Source organism: Chrysemys picta, chromosome 11 (genome assembly GCF_011386835.1).
Source record: "Chrysemys picta bellii isolate R12L10 chromosome 11, ASM1138683v2, whole genome shotgun sequence".
In the NCBI taxonomy this organism is placed as follows: domain Eukaryota; kingdom Metazoa; phylum Chordata; order Testudines; family Emydidae; genus Chrysemys; species Chrysemys picta.
The window spans coordinates 2,768,555-2,786,004 of record NC_088801.1 but is presented as its reverse complement, the minus strand read 5'-3'; the positions used below and the strand labels follow the sequence as shown (position 1 = coordinate 2,786,004).

General features: G+C 63.7%; 1 protein-coding gene across 1 annotated transcript in view; it reads left to right on the top strand.

Moving 5' to 3' along the window:
• Positions 1-352: 352 nt before the first annotated feature.
• Positions 353-17,450, top strand: part of PLCD4 (phospholipase C delta 4) — a 26,042-nt gene continuing 8,944 nt past the window's right edge. The window contains exons 1-15 of the mRNA XM_005279886.4: positions 353-487; positions 3,146-3,204; positions 4,490-4,648; positions 7,567-7,795; positions 8,160-8,289; positions 8,600-8,831; positions 9,337-9,538; positions 10,468-10,612; positions 11,409-11,561; positions 12,296-12,448; positions 13,038-13,185; positions 15,876-15,992; positions 16,525-16,703; positions 17,005-17,140; positions 17,264-17,413. Of these exons, the coding sequence (XP_005279943.2) occupies positions 3,180-3,204; positions 4,490-4,648; positions 7,567-7,795; positions 8,160-8,289; positions 8,600-8,831; positions 9,337-9,538; positions 10,468-10,612; positions 11,409-11,561; positions 12,296-12,448; positions 13,038-13,185; positions 15,876-15,992; positions 16,525-16,703; positions 17,005-17,140; positions 17,264-17,413 (2,158 nt within the window). The 5' untranslated portion in view covers positions 353-487; positions 3,146-3,179. The remainder of the gene's footprint in view (positions 488-3,145; positions 3,205-4,489; positions 4,649-7,566; positions 7,796-8,159; positions 8,290-8,599; positions 8,832-9,336; positions 9,539-10,467; positions 10,613-11,408; positions 11,562-12,295; positions 12,449-13,037; positions 13,186-15,875; positions 15,993-16,524; positions 16,704-17,004; positions 17,141-17,263; positions 17,414-17,450) is intronic.

The window sequence follows — 17,450 nt, the reverse complement described above, 5'->3', positions numbered from 1 at the left end:
CCCCCCAGCTGTGGTCTCTGGCCCAGTGTCCCCGGCTGCTGCCGCCGCCGCCACCGGTACGAGAGACCAGGATGGAGTACGGAACCCAGGCGTCCTGGCTGGCAGAGCGTTAAGTGAAAACGAGGCCGACGGTATTCGGGGCTAGGTGATTCCTACAAGGGATCCGGGCCCAGGTGAGTTCATGTGTTGGGGGGAAGGCGAGTCCCTGGCTGGGGGGCCTGTGGGGAGGGGGGTTCTCCTCTCCACGTGCAGCCAGGCATCCAGGGAGCAGCTCCCTGCCGGCAGCTCAGCAGCCTGCCAGGGGCAGGGTGACAAGGGAGCCCTTGGCTCTGTGCCTTTAAGGGGAGAGCCAGAGCTGGGCAGGGCTGTGAGATCATTTCTCCTTGCAAGCTCAGCTGCTGTGTCAGTGGCTGCGTGAGACAGAGCCCCGAGAAGAGAGGGGGACGGGAGGAGGGGAGCCAGCTGCTGCGGGAGGCACCAGCCACGGGTAAGGGACCCACTTCGGCAGCAACTCCGCTTCCCGGGCATTTGGGGGCGTCGGTGGGCTTGCTGGGCAGCTGCCCTGCGGCTTCGGTGCCTCCTGCAGCCGCAGCTCTGGGCACCGTCCAGGCAGAGCCGAGAGGCGCCTGCAGGGAGTTGGGGTGTAGGGGGGAGGCAGCCTGTGCCCGTGCGGGGCCGGCTCCCGCTGGGTTTATTGCTCTCACCAGATTGGGGACAGTTTCCCAGCTGGTCTCCTGTGGCCTTAGTTAGCCTCTAGGCTGGGCAGTGCCAGGTGCTCTGTGCCGCAGCCCCCCGTGGCCGCCTGGGCACTGGCAGCTCCCGGGGCTCTCCCAGTCCCGTCCCCCCCCCGCTTTCGGCTCCAGGATCTGGGTCTCAGAGGTGCTCAGCACCCACCGCCCACGGCATTGCAGGCACTCAGCACCGGAAGGGATCGGGCCCTGGTCTCTTGCCACCCTTCCCAGCTTCTCAGGCAGGAGCTGCTGCCCCTGGGAGCCTTGACGCCTAAACGCCATGCTGATGGGCCTTTTACAGATAGTTGGTATGCTCCACAGGGTGGCAGGGGTGGTGCCACCTTCTGGGGGGGAGAGCAGGGGTCAGTCCGGATCCCTGGGGGTGGATGATTGCCCCTCTCCAGCCGCTTCCACTTAAGGATCCCAAAGTACAAGCGGGGGAAACTGAGGCAGGGGGCGAGGCAGAGACTTGCCAAGGCCCCAGCGTGAGTCTGTGGTAGCCTGGAATGGAACCCAGGCAGCCCGACTCCCGGCGCGGTGCCTCAAGCCGTGCTCAGAGCAGCCCCCGTGGGACGCTCGTGCTCCCCAGATCTGTGGGTTCAAATCCCCACAGGGCCTTTCGCTCGTCCCCGTCGGCCAGGCCGTTCCCGGTGCTCCCGTGTCCTGGGACAGCCTGGCTCCAGCCTTCCTGGAAGACCCGGTGCTGGGTGCTGGCTGGGGCAGCGGCCTCACCCTGGCGCTCTGTGGGGCTTTGCAATCAGCAGCCAGGGCCCCCGAGCTGCAGAGGGCCCTGGTGCCCCCCCATCATGCAGCAGTTCACTACCCTGAACCCCCCCGAGGTACTCCCCCACTCACAGGGACGGCTGCTTGGCAGCATCTCCCATTCCTCTGCACCCTGGTGGGAGAGACTTACCCAGCCCCCTCCCCGCCAAACCTGCCAGCACAGCCACGTTCCCGCCCTCTGGCCCCCACCCAGCAGCTCCATCCCATGCAAACACCTGCCCACGGCCAGCAATCCATGATCAAAGTGGGACCCTTCGCTCTGCCCCGTCCTCCCCCGTCCAGCGGCTGGAAATCCCCCTGGCTCTGCTGGGGCAGCGAAGTGAAGTCCATGGGGCTGGGCCGGTTCCCACCAGCTCCCTTTTGAACCCCGTTATAGTCTTGGCCTTCACAACACCCTCTGGCAAGGAGTTCCAGAGGCTGACAGTGCGTTGCGTGAAAAAATACTTTTTTGTGTTTGTTTTAAACCTGCTGCCTATTAAAACACCCTCGGGTTTTTCCTGAATCTGGAGCATGCTCCAGGGCCAGATGTGCAGCTGAAGGGCTGAAAGAGGTGACTGGAGATGGCTGAGTGCAGGCAGCCCCTGACAGCCACCCGTGCTGCTCGGCGGGGGCACCCCAGTCCTGTTTTTAAACTCCCCTGCCCTGCTGTCCTGGCCCTGGGGCTCCCCCAGCTCTGCCAGTGCCCCTCAATCCTGACCCACAACCCCTGATATCCCAGCCCTGGGCTCCCCCCCACAGCTGTCCTGGTGCCCCTCACTCCTGACCTGCAGCCTCCTGCTACCCCAGCCTTGGGCTCCCTCCGCCCCAGCTCTGCCAGTGCCCCCAATCCCAATGTGCAGCTCCCCCACTGCTGTAGCAACCTTGAGGTAGCTACAGACTCAGGACAGCAGCAGAGATGAAACCAAAGGGAACTGCCGAGTAGCGACAGCCACTCTGCGGCCCCGGGCAGGCGGGGCCAAGACCCCGGTATCAGCTGGCCCGACCGAGGAGAGTCAGAAGAAACAAGGTGTGTGAGCTACACAGCGAACAAACGGGACCCTATCACCAGACCGCTGGCGGCAGCCGGGCGAGTGCCAGTCCCCCACCAGCAGCGATAACACAAAGGAGAAATGCAGACTGGTTTGCAGGCCAGCACGCCGCAGGGCCTAAGAGATCGAGCAGGCTGCAGTGGCCTGACGGTGAAGGCCACGTCCCTTGGGTGGGCGCTGTACGAGTCACCCGGCCCCAGCAAGTCCGCAGCTGCTGGCCCAGAAGCTACAACAACTGCAAAGGCGGTTGAAGGAAAGATGGAGCAACCGGCGTGGAACTTGGAGCAGGGGTGACCTTGCGTTTGGAGGAGGCACCGGGCAGTCAGTCTGTGTGCACATGGCTGGAATGCTGCTGTCGCAGCACCTCTGTCACCGGTGCCCTTAATAAAGAGCTAATTTGTTTCACACGCCTGGAGCCCTCTCGTGTTATCATCCTGTGCACGGTGTATGAAACCCCTGCTCTTCCAGTCCTGAGCTTCCCCCCCAGCTCTGCCGACACCCCCGTCCTGCTGCAGAGTGCCATGGTGCCAGGGGGCAGGAGCTGGCGGGATAAGCCAGGCAAACGTGACTGTATTGAATGACTCTGGTGTTTTCTCTTGCTAGATGCCCGTCGGGCCAAGCCCCTGACGACAGCCCCATGGCGTTGCACCTCTACAGCCCCCGTGAGTGTCCCCGGAGCGTCCCCCAGGCTGAACGGTGTGTGGGCGGGGCAGGAGTGAATGACATGGGTTTGGGCGAGTCACGGGGCGGGGTCAGACCCAGTCACAATCCTGCCAGCACTGGCGGTGGGGGGCCAGCCTGCCCCCTGTGGTGTCTGGGCCCCAGCCTCGTCCTGGTCCCTGGGTCTGTGGGCCGTGGAGCTCGAGCGATCAGCAAACCTGAAACGGGCTAGAGCAGCGCATGCCCGGGGAGGGAGCTCGGACAGCTGGGGCAGAGTGTGGCCAGCCAGCATCTGGGGCTCCCTGCTGTCACTCCTGCTGTGACCCCAGGGAAGCTGGGCGAGCTACAGCACTTCCCCCGTGGCCACTAGGGTGACCAGATGTCCCGATTCTACAGGGACAGTCCCAAGATTTGGGGCTTTTTCTTATATAGGTTCCTATTACCCCCCACCGTCTGTCCTGATTTTTCACACTTGCTGTCTGGTCACCCTAGTGGCCACTAGCTCTCCACGGGTGAGCTGATCCCTCCAGGCCAGCCGGGGAGCAGGGCCCATACGGGAGAACAGAGGCACCCCGGACATGGAACTACAACTCCCAGGAGGCCCCCGGCATAGGGACAGGAATTCCAGTCGGGATCAGTCTGTTCCAAGGCGGTGCCCCAAATGCCCCCAGGGCCGCTCAAGGGCTGGCATCTTTGGGACGAGTCCAATTCACCCAGGGCGGCTCAGCGGCGGGGTTCTCCACACCACGGAAGAGGAGAAGTCTCTGGGGCCAGATCCTCTGGTGTAAAACTGCTGATTCTGCCCGTTTGCACCAGCCGAGGAGCTGGCCCCATGTGAGGTGTAACGGGAGAGTGCGGACTCTGAGCTCAGGCACCCTGGTGTGAATCTGGAGTGACCCTGCTCCTGAATCATTGTAACTATGGCCGAATTGCCCCCCCACCTGCCTTTCGGGGTGCTGCGGCCATTGTCCCGTAGGTACAAGTGCATGTAGGTCTATCACAGGCTCTAAAGGGTTAACAGTGTAGTAGGTTTGCACCAGTGATGCTGGTTGCATGATGGGGCAAGTGCCGATGAGCCCCAATGGTCCCCTTAGGAGACCCCATATCACCAGGGAGCCAGCTGGGTCCCGGGGGGCAGGTGTCAGCCAGCCAGCACTGTGTGCCTTGTGAGGGCGCTGGCCAAGGCGGGCGGCAGGTATGCACTCCCATGGCGGGCCACTCCCAGCGGTGCCACCTCCCCGGTCTTCCCTCGCTGAGCACCTGCTCTCCCCGCCCGTCCGCCCGCAGGCCTCCAGCTCGATGAGACCCTGGAGCAGATGCAGCAGGGGACTCTGATGCGGAAGGTGAAGTCCAAGAGCTGGAAGAAGCAGCGATACTTCAAGCTGCAGGACGACTGCATGACTGTCTGGTACAAGTCCAAGAAGAACGGCAACACCAAATATACCTGTGAGTACAGCCACTGCTGTGTGCCAGCCCACTGGGCGCTCAGTAGGGTTCAGAGTGAACAGTGTGCGGCTGTGTATGCACAAACCAAGGTGTGTGTCTGGTGGGTGGCCAAACATGGGTATGTGCATGGTAGGCATGTGATTGTATATATGGGTGGTTAGATGCGTGTGTGTGTGATTGTGTATGTGTGTGCATGCGTGTCCATGCAGGAAGGTGTCCCCAATGTCCCTCCCACTTGGAGCCCTGAGATTCCTTTCAGACAGCCCCGGCTTTGTTGTGATGCTCTGCTTGAGGTTAGGGACACCAGCCTGTCCACCACACCAGCAAAGTCCCGAGACTCTGCCAGTCTTAACTTGCCCAAGGAGGTGCCGTGCAGCGACGCTCAGTTCCCGAGCTCCCCGGAGGCGTCTCTCTGCAGCGTCACAGAACGCTCACCGAAATGATTAAAGCCACTGCCTCCAAAGGGCCGGTACACACCGCAGCCTGCTGTGGATTCTATGCTTGCTCCCCCTTTCGCATTCTCCACCAAAATGTTGTACTTAAAGTACTGCACAGGATCTTTTCAGGGGGAATAAGACAAAACGCCACATTTATTAGTAATACATGTATTCATTAACACTGTATTATATGCATATAATATATTACACTTACACTCACACACACACACAAACACACTCCGTCTTGTTGTTACCAATTAGTTGCTCCCCTTAACTTCACTGGCCAGGTGAGTTAGATGGGGGAGGGGGTGGAGCCGGGCTTCTGCCGATCCGGATCGATGCTCCCATGTTGACAAGACGAGACCCGGGGTCCTCTGCAAGACACCTCACTTGTATAGCAGCTTTCCTCTTATGCAAATCTAGACCAGATTCAAACTCTGTGTCTGTGCCATTGGTCCTTTGTGCTGCTTTCTTTTGAGTGTTGTCCCAATGCTGCAAAGAGGGTGTTTCCAAAAGAAGGTGCTTGCTTCTAACCCCCCCCCTCCCCCCCCCCCCCCCCCGAGGCCGTCGGTATGTCTGCTTGTCTTTAATGAGCCCACTTGACACGTTTTATTGTCCTTGGGTCTGGCTCCCAGACCCTCTCCAACAGTTGAGGCTGTCTGGAGGTGCTGCCTTCCATGCCTTGCTCATCCACACCTCATTCATTCAACAGGGCAATTGATTAAGAGTGGGGGGGGGAGAGCTCTTGTTCTACTGCTAGCAAAAAGAAATTTTTCTTCTATCTTATTCTATCCTTAGGGGCTATAATATTATACCAAGGGCAATGCAAAGTTTCTAAATGAGGCTTTGATACAAAGTCCCATGAAAACAGAGGTCACACGTGGGTAGACCCACCACAAGGTTATATGAAGAGGCACAATGTAAAGTCATATGAAAATTATTAGAGATTTATCTACACTCCGCGCTCACAGGGTTTACAGGCAAACCAGAAGGGCTGTGAAGAATGAGCAGAGATTGAAGGGACAGAGAACGTGTGCGTCTGGTTACAAATCAAACAAACGTGAAAACAGGGTTTTGCGTGTCTAGAACTTACCAGTCACAAGCCGGGTCTCTGGCAATGGCTCGTTTACGGTCAGTTCTCAGTGTCTTCAACCCACAGGCCCAAAGGATCCACCTTTCACAGATCCCACGAGCGCTGGCCTCTTTCCCCCATCGGTGGTGGATAACTAAGGGGTTCTCTCCCCTTCTTTTTCTAGTCCAGTCAACCTTTGCAATGTATTCTTCGGAGGTATCTAGTCCAACCCCCCTGCTCAAAGCAGGACCAACCTCAACTAAATCATCCCAGCCAGGGCTTTGTCAAGCTGGGCCTTAAAAATCTCTAAGGAAGGAGATTCCATCACCTCCCTAGGGAACCCATTCCAGTGCTTCACCACCCTACTAGTGACAAAGTGTTTCCTAATATCCAACCTAGACCTCCCCCGCTGCAACTTGAGACCATTGCTCCTTGTTCTGTCATCTGCCACTACTGAGAACAGTCTAGATCCATCCTCTTTGGAACCCCCTTCAGGTAGTTGAAAGCAGCTATCAAATCCCCCCTCACTCTTCTCTTCTGCAGACTAAACAATCCCAGTTCCCTCAGCCTCTCCTCATAAGTCATGTGCTCCAGCCCCCTAATCATTTTTGTTGCCCTCCACTGGACTCTTTCCAATTTTTCCACATCCTTCTTGTAGTGTGGGGCCCAAAACTGGACACAGTTCTCCAGATGAGGCCTCACCAATGTCGAATAGAGGGGAATGATCACGTTCCTCGATCTGCTGCCCCTACTTATACAGCCCAAAATGCCATTAGCCTTCTTGGCAACAAAGGCATACTGTTGACTCATATACAGCTTCTCGTCCACTGTGACCCCTAGGTCCTTTTCTGCAGAACTGCTGCCTAGCCACTCGGTCCCTAGTCTGTAGCAGTGCATGGGATTCTTCCATCCTAAGTGCAGGACTCTGCACTTGTCCTTGTTGAACCTCATCAGATTTCTTTTGGCCCAATCCTCTAATTTGTCTAGGTCCCTCTGTATCCTACCCCTACCCTCCAGTATATCTACCACTCCTTCCAGCTTAGTGTCATCTGCAAACTTGCTGAGAGTGCAGTCAACGCCATCCTCCAGATCATTAATGAAGATATTGAACAAAACCGGCCCCAAGACCGACCCTGGGGCACTCCGCTTGATACCGGCTGCCAACTAGACATGGAGCCGACAATCTAGCCAGCGTTCTATCCTGTGGGAGACCATGGGTGCTGTATTGGTCAGGGAAGCGATCACCAACGGCGTCTCCAGAGCAGGGTCCCTATTGTGTAGGGCCTCCCAGTGTTTAGATACCAAGGGACAGACCCCAGGGACGGAGGGATGGACAGGTGGATCTGGGGCGATGATATCTGGCTTAGGCCCTGCCCCCCTCTAGAGCCTGACCCATCCCTCCCTTCCAGTCTCCATCAGCGATGTGGAGACAGTGCGGGAGGGTCACCAGTCCGAGGTGCTGCAGAGCCTGGCTGAGGAGTTCCCGCCTGAGCACTGCTTCACCGTCGTCTTCCACGGGCGGCGCGGGAACCTGGACCTGATCGCCGGCTCCCCCGAGGAGGCGCAGTGCTGGGTCCGGGGCCTGCGCCGCCTGGTGGAGATCGTCACCAAGATGGACGAGCAGGAGAAGATGGATCAATATCCTTCCGCCGGCCTGGCCCCAAGCCCCGGTTCCCCTTCCCCTTGCCCCCTCAGTGCCCTTCCACCCACGCAGAGGAGCAAAACCGGGGGCATGGCTGGGAGACACCCCCGTCAGCCTGAGGGACGGGTCTGCCTGCCTCGATGTCCCCTGGATGTCTCCGCCCCAGTGGATGGGGAAAGGATGTGCCATATGCTCATGTCCTGGGGGCATTGGGAGCTGGCGGGCCTTTAGCTAGGTCAGTGAGGGGGGATACCACCGGTGCCCACAGCCTATGGATGGCCCCCGTCTGTTCCCCTCCCCCGCCTCAGGCAGGGTACTCTCAGCCCCCCGTCCCGTCGCTTTCCTTAGCTCCCCCGGCAGGTGGATCTGCGACTGGTTCCAGAAGGCCGATAAGAACAAGGACGGGCGCATGAGCTTCAAGGAGGTGCGGCAGCTCCTCAAGATGATGAACATGGACATGAACGAGGACCATGCGCTCCGGCTCTTCCAGGTGAGCGCCGTGCCGGGGGGCGGGCCAAGCTGGGTGCCTCCCCTTTCCTTGCCCCCCAAAGACTGGCCACCCCCACCCAAAGGCTGTTTTCAGAAGGAAGCCCTCTGACGGAGCAGGTCACATCCATCCATCCATCCATCCACTCAATGACCCACCCATCCATCCATACTCAACATCCATCCATCCATTGACCGTCCCATCATCCATCTGTACCCATCATCCATCCATCATTCATCCTGCCAGGGGCGGGTGGGGCATGCATGGGCACCGTCAGTCCTGCAGCGTCCCCCAGGCCCTGCTCTCGCTGCAGATGGCCGACGGGTCAGAGTCGGGGACGCTGGAGGGCGAGGAGTTCGTGCTGTTCTACAAGGCGCTGACGCAGCGAGACGACGTGCTGGGCGTCTTCCAGGCGTTCTCCCAGGACGGGAAGAAGCTGACCCTGCTGGAGTTTGTGGATTTCCTGCAGCAGGAGCAGCTGGAGGGGGAGAACACGCAGGAGTTCGCCATGGAGCTGATTGCCAGATACGAGCCGTCTGAGAGCGGTGAGGGTCACGGAACGGAGCAAGGGAAGGGACCAGCCCCGGGGGCCGAGGCAGCTTGTTCTCTACAGGGCCCAGCCAGCTCTTTGCTTGGTCTGTTACATGGGGCTCTCGGCCTTTCCTGGTGGTGGAGGGTTCCCAGCCAGATTCCTCGCCCAGACTGGGAGCAATGGGGCTCACCCTTTCCAGGATGGTGCCCCCTTATTCAAAGCCCAGTTTTCGTGATCCCCTTACAACTGCCCGTTGCCTGCGTTTCTCGGACCCGCTAGATGTTTAGTGATTTTTTCCTCCCTCTTACTATGGTCTCTGGTATTTGATTAGCTCTGGTCATTGCCAGGATCTCTCTTCTCCCCTTTTGGGAAGATTGGCACCACACTTGCTTTCCTCCAAGCAGCTAGGAGCTCTCCTCTTGCCCTGGGCTCAGGGCACCGCAGGGGACAGGTCCCTCGCCGGGCGGGGTGGCTGGACCGAGCTCCCCGGTCTCTTGACGTTGCTCCTCCATCTCCAGCCAGGGCGCGCCACGTGCTGAGCCTCGACGGCTTCCTCCTGTACCTGCGCTCGCCGGAAGGCGCCATCTTTAACCCCGCTCATGAGCCGCTTTGTCAGGACATGACCCAGCCCCTCTGCCACTATTTCATCTCCTCCTCGCACAACACCTACCTGCTGGAGGACCAGCTCCGGGGCCAGAGCAGCGTCGAGAGCTACATCAGGTACCTGAGGAGAAGGCAGCTGCTCCCGAAGGGCATCGCCTGGTCTCCACGGGGGGCAGCGTCGGGTACGAAGGGCTGTGGGGGGCCTCTGGGTTCATCCTGCCCCGGTGTCCTGGTGTGGCGGGAGGGGAGCTGTGGTTTTGCTGGAGGTGCTGCCTTTCCAATGAATTGTAAACCCAATGCCTAACCACGCAGGGTCATCAGGTCCCCCTGCCCCCTTTCAGCAGAGCCGTGGGGCTAGCCCCACCTACCGGCCAAGTTCAATATGGGAAACTTCATTCTCCCATCCTAAGCCCCTGCCTGGATGGGATATTCCGTCGCTGCCTGTCTCGTGGAGCAGCTGCCATGCTCCACGCAGAGGTGGCTGCATCACTGTGGTAGGCAGGGCCGTCCCTGCAGAGGGATCAGCATTGATTGCTTTGGGGCCAAGTAGGAGGCGCTGGGGCACACTGCGGTCGAGTCATTAGAGCCCAGGAATCGGGGACAGAGGGAGTCCATCGCTGGCGGCGTTAGACCTGGCCCCGTTACTCCTCTGTGTATCGCAGCCGCAGGAGAGCAGGCCGGGCCCCGTTGTGCCAGCCACTGCACGCACACGGGGGGACTGTGCCTGTGCTAAGAGCTGGCACAACAGTCAGGAAGGTCGCTTTTCCAGATGGAGAACCGAGGCCCAGGGAAATGCAGCCACTCGCCCACTGGCTGTGGCAGAGCTGGGAGCTGCCCCGGCTTTCCCCAGGCCAGGCCAGTCCTGCCCGGCAGCCCTGGCGCGTTACGTCGGAAGCACCAGCGAGCAGGGGGCAGCCCAGGGTGGGTTGGGGACCGGGCTAGGCTGCGGCGAGCCAGCGTCACACGCCCCAGGGAGCAGGGCGGTGGTACCGGTGGGGGCGCTGAGCAGTCGGGGGGGGTCGTCTCATGGGGCGTCTCCTTGGCAGGGCTCTGAAGCGGGGCTGCCGCTGCTTGGAGGTGGACTGCTGGGACGGGCCCAGTGGGGAGCCCGTCGTGTACCACGGCCACACGCTCACCTCCAAGATCCCCTTCAAGGACGTGGTCAGCACCCTGGGGCAGTACGCCTTCCAGGTAGGGCAGCCCCCCGCCAGTAGGGGGCGTTCTCAGCGGGGGTCATGACCCCAGGGTGGGTCACGACGGGGGTCAGGGGGTCAGGAGCACCCTACCCTTCTCCTCTTGCTAAGTGGGTCGCGGGATCCCACTACGGGAAAGGCCAAGGCTGGCACTGCCCTATGGCATGTTTGCAGCGCCCCCTTGTGGTGGCAGCCCCTGCCACAGGCTCGGCGCTGGGAGCCACTCGCCCCAGGGGAGGTGACTGTTGAGCAGCTGCCCCGTCCCGCTCAGAGGTGGCTGCATCAGTGTGGCAGGCGAGGGCGTCCCGCCGGAGGAGAGACGCTCTCTGGGGATTAACGGCGTTGGCTTTGGGGACAGGTAGGAGGCACCAGGCTGGGTCACTGCCCAAACCCCGGCACTGGCTGAAGTGCTGCAAGCATGATCCGGGCCCCAGGTTTCTTCAGCTCCATTCAGCTTCCCTCCCACCCTGTGGGACGGGCGCAGTGGGCAAGGGGCGAGGTCGTCACCGCAGCCTCCTGTCGCCGGGTTCTGCTGCAGCGCTAGGTGGTGTCATGCTGCAGGGAGCGGGGTGGGGGCTTGGCAGGGGGCGGGGGGCTCAGCAGGGGGTGCGGGGCGGGGGCTCTCTCCCCCTCATACTAAAGGCTGGTCCTGCTGGCATCTTTCGGCCTCGCCCCCTAGGAAGACAGACAGGTTCTTGCCCCGCTTGGTGCCCGCGGGAGGCCCTGGTGGCCGAGGGGACCCGGAGGCTCTGGCCTGGTCTTGGCGCCTGAGCTGCCGGCTCTTTGCTTGGCAGGCGTCCGACTATCCCGTCATCCTGTCCCTGGAGAACCACTGCGGCCCGGAGCAGCAGGACCTCATGGCCCAGCACCTGAAGGGCATCCTGGGAGAGCGGCTGCTCACGGCCCCCCTCGACGCCCACGACCCCACGCAGCTGCCTTCGCCGGAGGTAGGGGACGGGCTGGGGGGCTGTCGCTGGGGGGCCTGGCACATGGCTCTGAGCTCCCGGCTTGGCCATCCCACCCCCCGGTGACGCCTGCCTCCCACCCCCGCACGCCACCCCTCAGCACACTGCCCTGAGCGCAGCAGCCGTTCCCACAGGGCCCTGGGCTGGGCACTCGCTCGGGCTGGGGCTGCGCTAGGGGGCGGGGGGGTTGCATTTCCCCCGTCTCCAGTGGGGGCGCTCTCCTGCCTCCGTCTGCACCGCCATCCCCACCCACAATGTGTCTGTCCACCCTGCCAGGCTTCCTGCATCCCTCCCTCCCTCCCTCCCCTCCTCTGCATCCCTCCCTCCCTCCCTCCCCTCCCCTGCATCCCTCCCTCCCTCCCCTCCTCTGCATCCCTCCCTCCCTCCCCTCCCGCTGCATCCCTCCCTCCCTCCCTCCACCCATCCCCCCTGCATCCCCTCCCCTGCATCCCTCCCTCCCTCCACCCATCCCCCCTGCATCCCCTCCCCTGCATCCCTCCCTCCATCCCTCCCCTCCTCTGCATCCCTCCCTCCCTCCACCCATCCCCTCCCCTCCCCTGCATCCCTCCCTCCACCCATCCCCCCTGCATCCCTCCCTCCATCCCCCCCCTCCATCCCTCCCCTCCCGCTGCATCCCTCCCTCCATCCCTCCCCTCCCCCTCCCTCCATCCCTCCATCCTCGCCTCCATTCAGCCCCTCTCCCGGGTGTCCTGCAGGAGCTGAGAGGAAGGATCATTCTGAAGGGGAAGAAGGCAGAGAGCCTGGCGCACTCGCCGGACGAGGCCCCGGAGGGGGAGGCGTCCGAGGACGATGATGGGCCGGAGGCAGAGGAAGAGATCCTGAGCCAGGAGGCCAAGAGGAAGGCCAAGGTACAGACACACGCTCCCCCAGGCGGGAGCACCGCACCAGGGCGGGGGGCTCTGTGAATGGGCGGCTGCTCCCGATGGGTGCTGGCTCCCAGCTGGTAACGGCGTCCCCCAGGGACAGCTCCGTGCAGTGGGCCGACACACTCCTGCACCCCACACGGGGGCTTCCCGGGGCTCACCATCCCCGCCCCAGATCGCCCTGGGTGCTGGGGGAAACGCCTGCCCTGGCCTGGCTCCGAGCTGCCGTAACCCAGCCAGGGCGCCCGGGCCTTGGTCGTCTCCATTGGTTTGAGCTTCTGCCAGGAGTTATCCCGGCCTCCTGGTGACCCTGAGATCAGCTGCCCAGGGGCTCTGCCCACGACTGCATGGCCCAGCCACCCAGCCGCCCAGCCGCCCAGCAGCGATGGGCATCTCAGTTCCGGTGCCAGCCCCGGCAGGCGCGGCTTCCCCTAGACGCTGGCCCACCTCCAGGGGCAGGAGCAGCTTGGTGCCCGGGGCTCATCCAACCTGCCAGGCAGCTGGTGCTCCAAGTGCCGGCGCCTCCAGCCGTCAGCCCTGCCCCCCAGGCTCTGACCCGCTCGGCCCTTCGCAGAAGTCCCAGGCCAAGGAGCTGTCTGACTGCATCATCTACTGCCACAGCATCCCCTTCTGCGGCTTCCAGCCGGCGCTTGCCCGCTGCCAGCCCTACGAGACGGCCTCCCTGCCTGAGGCCAAGGCCAGGAAGCTGATCAAGGAGGCGGGTAAGGGGTAAGGGGGGGGCCCGGCCGGGGGACTGCGGGGGCAGCGAAGGGGAGAAATCCCAGCCGCTGAGAGGAGCGTCCAAGCGCTCCAGGGCCAACACAGGGCTCTCCTGCTGGGACCCCAGAGCTCTGGCAGGGGGTGCGGGACAGAGCTGGCGTTTAAACCCCCAGCTCGGCCTCCCGGCCGGCAGCAACCCCCCAGCCAACCAAACTGGGTCCTGTTCCCGACGGGCCAGATCACCTGAGATCCAGCACCGGGTGGGGGGGGCAGGACTCCTGGGTTCTCTTCCCAGGTCTGGGAGGGGAATGGGGTCTAATGGTTAGAGTGGGGGGGGGGGCTGGGAGCCAGGACTCCTGGGTTCTATCCCTGGCTCTGCCACTGCTTCCCTCTGGGAGCTTGGGCAAGGCCCTTCCCCCACCCCTGTGCCTCTGTTTCCCCTGCCACCCAATGGGGCTGATGATACTGACCGTGCTTTGAGATCCGGGCAGAGTGTTGCTGATTCCCAGACCCACCGCAGGGGAGGGAGGGTCCCGGGCCTGCGTCAGACGGGCTCAGCCCAGATGGTCCCTTCTGGCCGTCAGTTTCTGGCGCCATGGGTGGGCAGCCTCAGTAGCGAAGCCCCAGGTGTCTGGGTCGCAGAGACCGAGCTTTGTCCCCCTACCCCACCCCAGCCAGGGCAGGGCAGTGCCAGGCCAGGGGCCAGCTCTGAGCCCATCGGCTCCTCGCAGCCTGGCAAAATCCACCACCCTTGGCAGCCGGTGCCCCCAGCCTGGGGTGCAACTGCCCTGGCCCTGCGTAGCCTGTGCTGCTCCATCCAGCCAGTGGCTGGGTCAGAGCCCCAGCCCCACGCCCAGCCCCACGCCCAGCCCCTCGTCCGCCGGGCTCTCGGGCTGGGGCGGCCCTGGCCCATCAGCTCTCTGCATAGGTGGGGTGGGGGGGCCTCTGTGGGTGGAGGGTGGGTGAGGGGTGCCTGTGGGGAGATGGCCCTGTGGGTGGGCGAGGGGGTCTCTGAGGGGGAGGGGTTTGTCAGGCTGTGGGGGTATCTGAGGGGGAGGGGGTCGGTCGGGCTGTGGGGAGATGGGCAAGGAGGTCTCTGAGGGGCAGGGGTCAGTCGGGTTGTGGGGGGGGCGAGGGGGTATCTGAGGGGGAGGGGTTGGTCGGGCTGTGGGGAGATGGGCGAGGAGGTCTCTGAGGGGCAGGGATCAGTCGGGTTGTGGGGGGGCGAGGGGGTATCTGAGGGGGAGGGGGTCGGTTGGGCTGTGTGTAGAGGGGGTCTCTGGGGGGCGGGGGCGGTCGGGCTGTGGGGGGGCGAGGGGGTCTCTGAGTGGGAAGGGGTCGGTCGGACTGTGGGTGGCGAGGGGGTCTCTGAGGAGAGGGGTCGGTCGGGCTGTGGGGGGGCGAGGGGGTCTCTGAGGGGGAGGGGTCAGTTGGGCTGTGTGGAGATGGGGGCGAGGGGGTCTCTGAGGGGAGGGGTCGGTCAGGCTGTGTGGAGATGGGGGAGAGGGAGTCTCTGGGGGGGTGGGGTCGGTTGGGCTGTGGGGGGGCGATGGGGTCTCTGAGTGGGAAGGGGTCGGTTGGGCTGTGGGGGGGCGAGGGGGTCTCTGAGTGGGGAGGGGTCGGTTGGGCTGTGTGGAGATGGGGGCGAGGGGGTCTCTGAGGGGAGGGGTCGGTCGGGCTGTGGGTGGCGAGGGGGTCTCTGAGGGGGAGGGGTCGGTCGGGCTGTATGGAGATGGGGGCGAGGGGGTCTCTGAGGGGAGGGGTCGGTCGGGCTGTGGGGGGGCGAGGGGGTCTCTGAGTGGGGAGGGGGTTGGTCGGGCTGTGGGTGGCGAGGGGATCTGTGAGGGGAGGGGTCGGTCGGGCTGTGGGTGGCGAGGGGTCTCTGAGGGGAGGGGGTTGGTTGGGCTGTGTGGAGATGGGGGCGAGGGGGTCTCTGAGGGGAGGGGTCGGTCGGGCTGTGGGTGGCGAGGGGTCTCTGCGTGGGGAGGGGTCAGTCGGGCTGTGGGTGGCGAGGGGGTCTCTGAGGGGAGGGGTCGGTCGGGCTGTGGGTGGCGAGGGGGTCTCTGAGGGGGAGGGGGTCGGTTGGGCTGTGTGGAGATGGGGGCGAGGGGGTCTCTGAGGGGAGGGGTCGGTCGGGCTGTGGGTGGCGAGGGGGTCTCTGAGGGGGAGGGGTCAGTCGGGCTGTATGGAGATGGGGGCGAGGGGGTCTCTGAGGGGAGGGGTCGGTCGGGTTGTGGGGGGGCGAGGGGGTCTCTGCGTGGGGAGGGGTCAGTCGGGCTGTGGGTGGCGAGGGGGTCTCTGAGGGGAGGGGTCGGTCGGGCTGTATGGAGATGGGGGCAAGGGGGTCTCTGAGGGGAGGGGTCAGTCGGGCTGTGGGTGGCGAGGGGGTCTCTGCGTGGGGAGGGGTCAGTCGGGCTGTGGGTGGCGAGGGGGTCTCTGAGGGGAGGGGTCGGTCGGGCTGTGGGGGGGCGAGGGGGTCTCTGAGTGGGGAAGGGTCAGTCGGGCTGTATGGAGATGGGGGCAAGGGGGTCTCTGAGGGGAGGGGTCGGTCGGGCTGTGGGTGGCGAGGGGGTCTCTGAGGGGAGGGGTCGGTCGGGCTGTGGGGGGGTGGCTGGGGGTGCCCACAGGCAGACCGGGGGCCCTCTGGGGGAGGGGCCGGCGAGGCTGGGGGGTCACCATCTCCTGCCCCCAGGGAACGAGTTTGTTCGTCACAACGCCCGGCAGCTGACGCGGATCTACCCCAGCGGGCTGAGGACCGACTCCTCCAACTATGACCCGCAGGAGATGTGGAACGTGGGCTGCCAGCTCGGTAGGGCCCGGCTGGGGTCCGAGGGGGGACGCGGGGTGGGACCCTGGGCCCCAATCCCAAGTAAACATCCCAGGGTCCTAGGGACCCGGCCTGGGGCCACGGGGCTCTGGGCACCCCAAGGGAGAGCCGGGCGCTGGCCTGTTCGACCCGACCGGGGTCTGGCACAGCTGGGGCCCCGTGGGATCCTCCAGCGGGGGCCGGCCCCTCTGAATTACTGCTGCAGTGGCAGTAGGGGGCACTGTGCTGCCAGGGGCCCCCGTGAGCGGTAACACTGAGCCCCCAACCCATGAGTGTGACCGGCCCCAGGGGCTGGGCTAGTGGTGCTGGGCTCCTGGCTAAGTGTCTCCTGCCCTGGATACAGCAGCGTCCTTCACTTCCTGTCCTAAACTGCTGTGCGCTAGTTCAGCGGGGCGGGGGGAGAGAAGGGTTAACGAGCACATGTTCTGAGAGCTCGTGGGGAGCCCCGGCTGGAAGGGGCGTCCGGGTCCCACTGCCGCAGCCTCACAAGCCCCGTCCGCCTCTTTCCCCGCAGTGGCCCTGAACGTGCAGACGGCCGGGGCGGAGATGGATCTGTGCGACGGGCTCTTCCGGCAGAACGCCCGCTGCGGCTACGTGCTGAAGCCGGCTTTCCTGAGGGACGCGGAAACCGCCTTCGACCCCGACAATCCCCGGAGCAGGGCCGGGGTCGGCCCCTGGAGCCTGGCGATTCAGGTACGCCAGCCTCCTGCAGGAGCGCTGCCCGGGGGCCTCTCTCCACGGGCAGGAAAGGAGAGGGGGTAGGGGGTGCTTGGGCACAGGGGGATGGGGAGGTTTCATTGTGCCCCATGATGGAGCTGGAGCTGGGGCCCAGAGGCCGGTCCTGGGTGCAGCGTCCCGGGCAGTGTTTGGGGAGCAGCCTGCCCCGTGCCTGCAGAGGACCCAGCTGTTGGCTCTGGGAGAGCTCCCCAGGGCCTGCACGGCTGCCAGTTCCCCGAGCTCAGGGGCCCTCGGCCGCTGCCTGGTGTCGCCGCAGGTCATCAGCGGACAGCAGCTCCCCAAGGTGGCTGGCAGCAAGGCGAGCGCCATCGTCGACCCCCTGGTGCGCGTGGAGATCCACGGCGTCCCCGCCGACCAGGCCAGGCTGGAGACCCAGGCCGTCGATAACAACGGTGAGTCCGGCCTCGGGCAGGTGAGCCTGGCCCCCTCCAGGGGCAGCCCCGCCAGCAGCCGGCAGCTCCGGCCCAGCTGACCCCATCCCCAGGCCCTGACCCCATCTCCGCCTCCCCCTCCAGGCTTTAACCCCCACTGGGGCGAGACGCTGTGGTTCAAGGTGCACGTCCCTGAACTGGCCCTCGTGCGCTTCGTGGTGGAGGATTACGACAAAACATCCAGGAACGACTTCGTGGGCCAGTTCACCCTGCCCTTCGCTAGCATCAAATCAGGTGAGCGCCAGGCCCAGCTGCTTCGGTCCGGCCCACG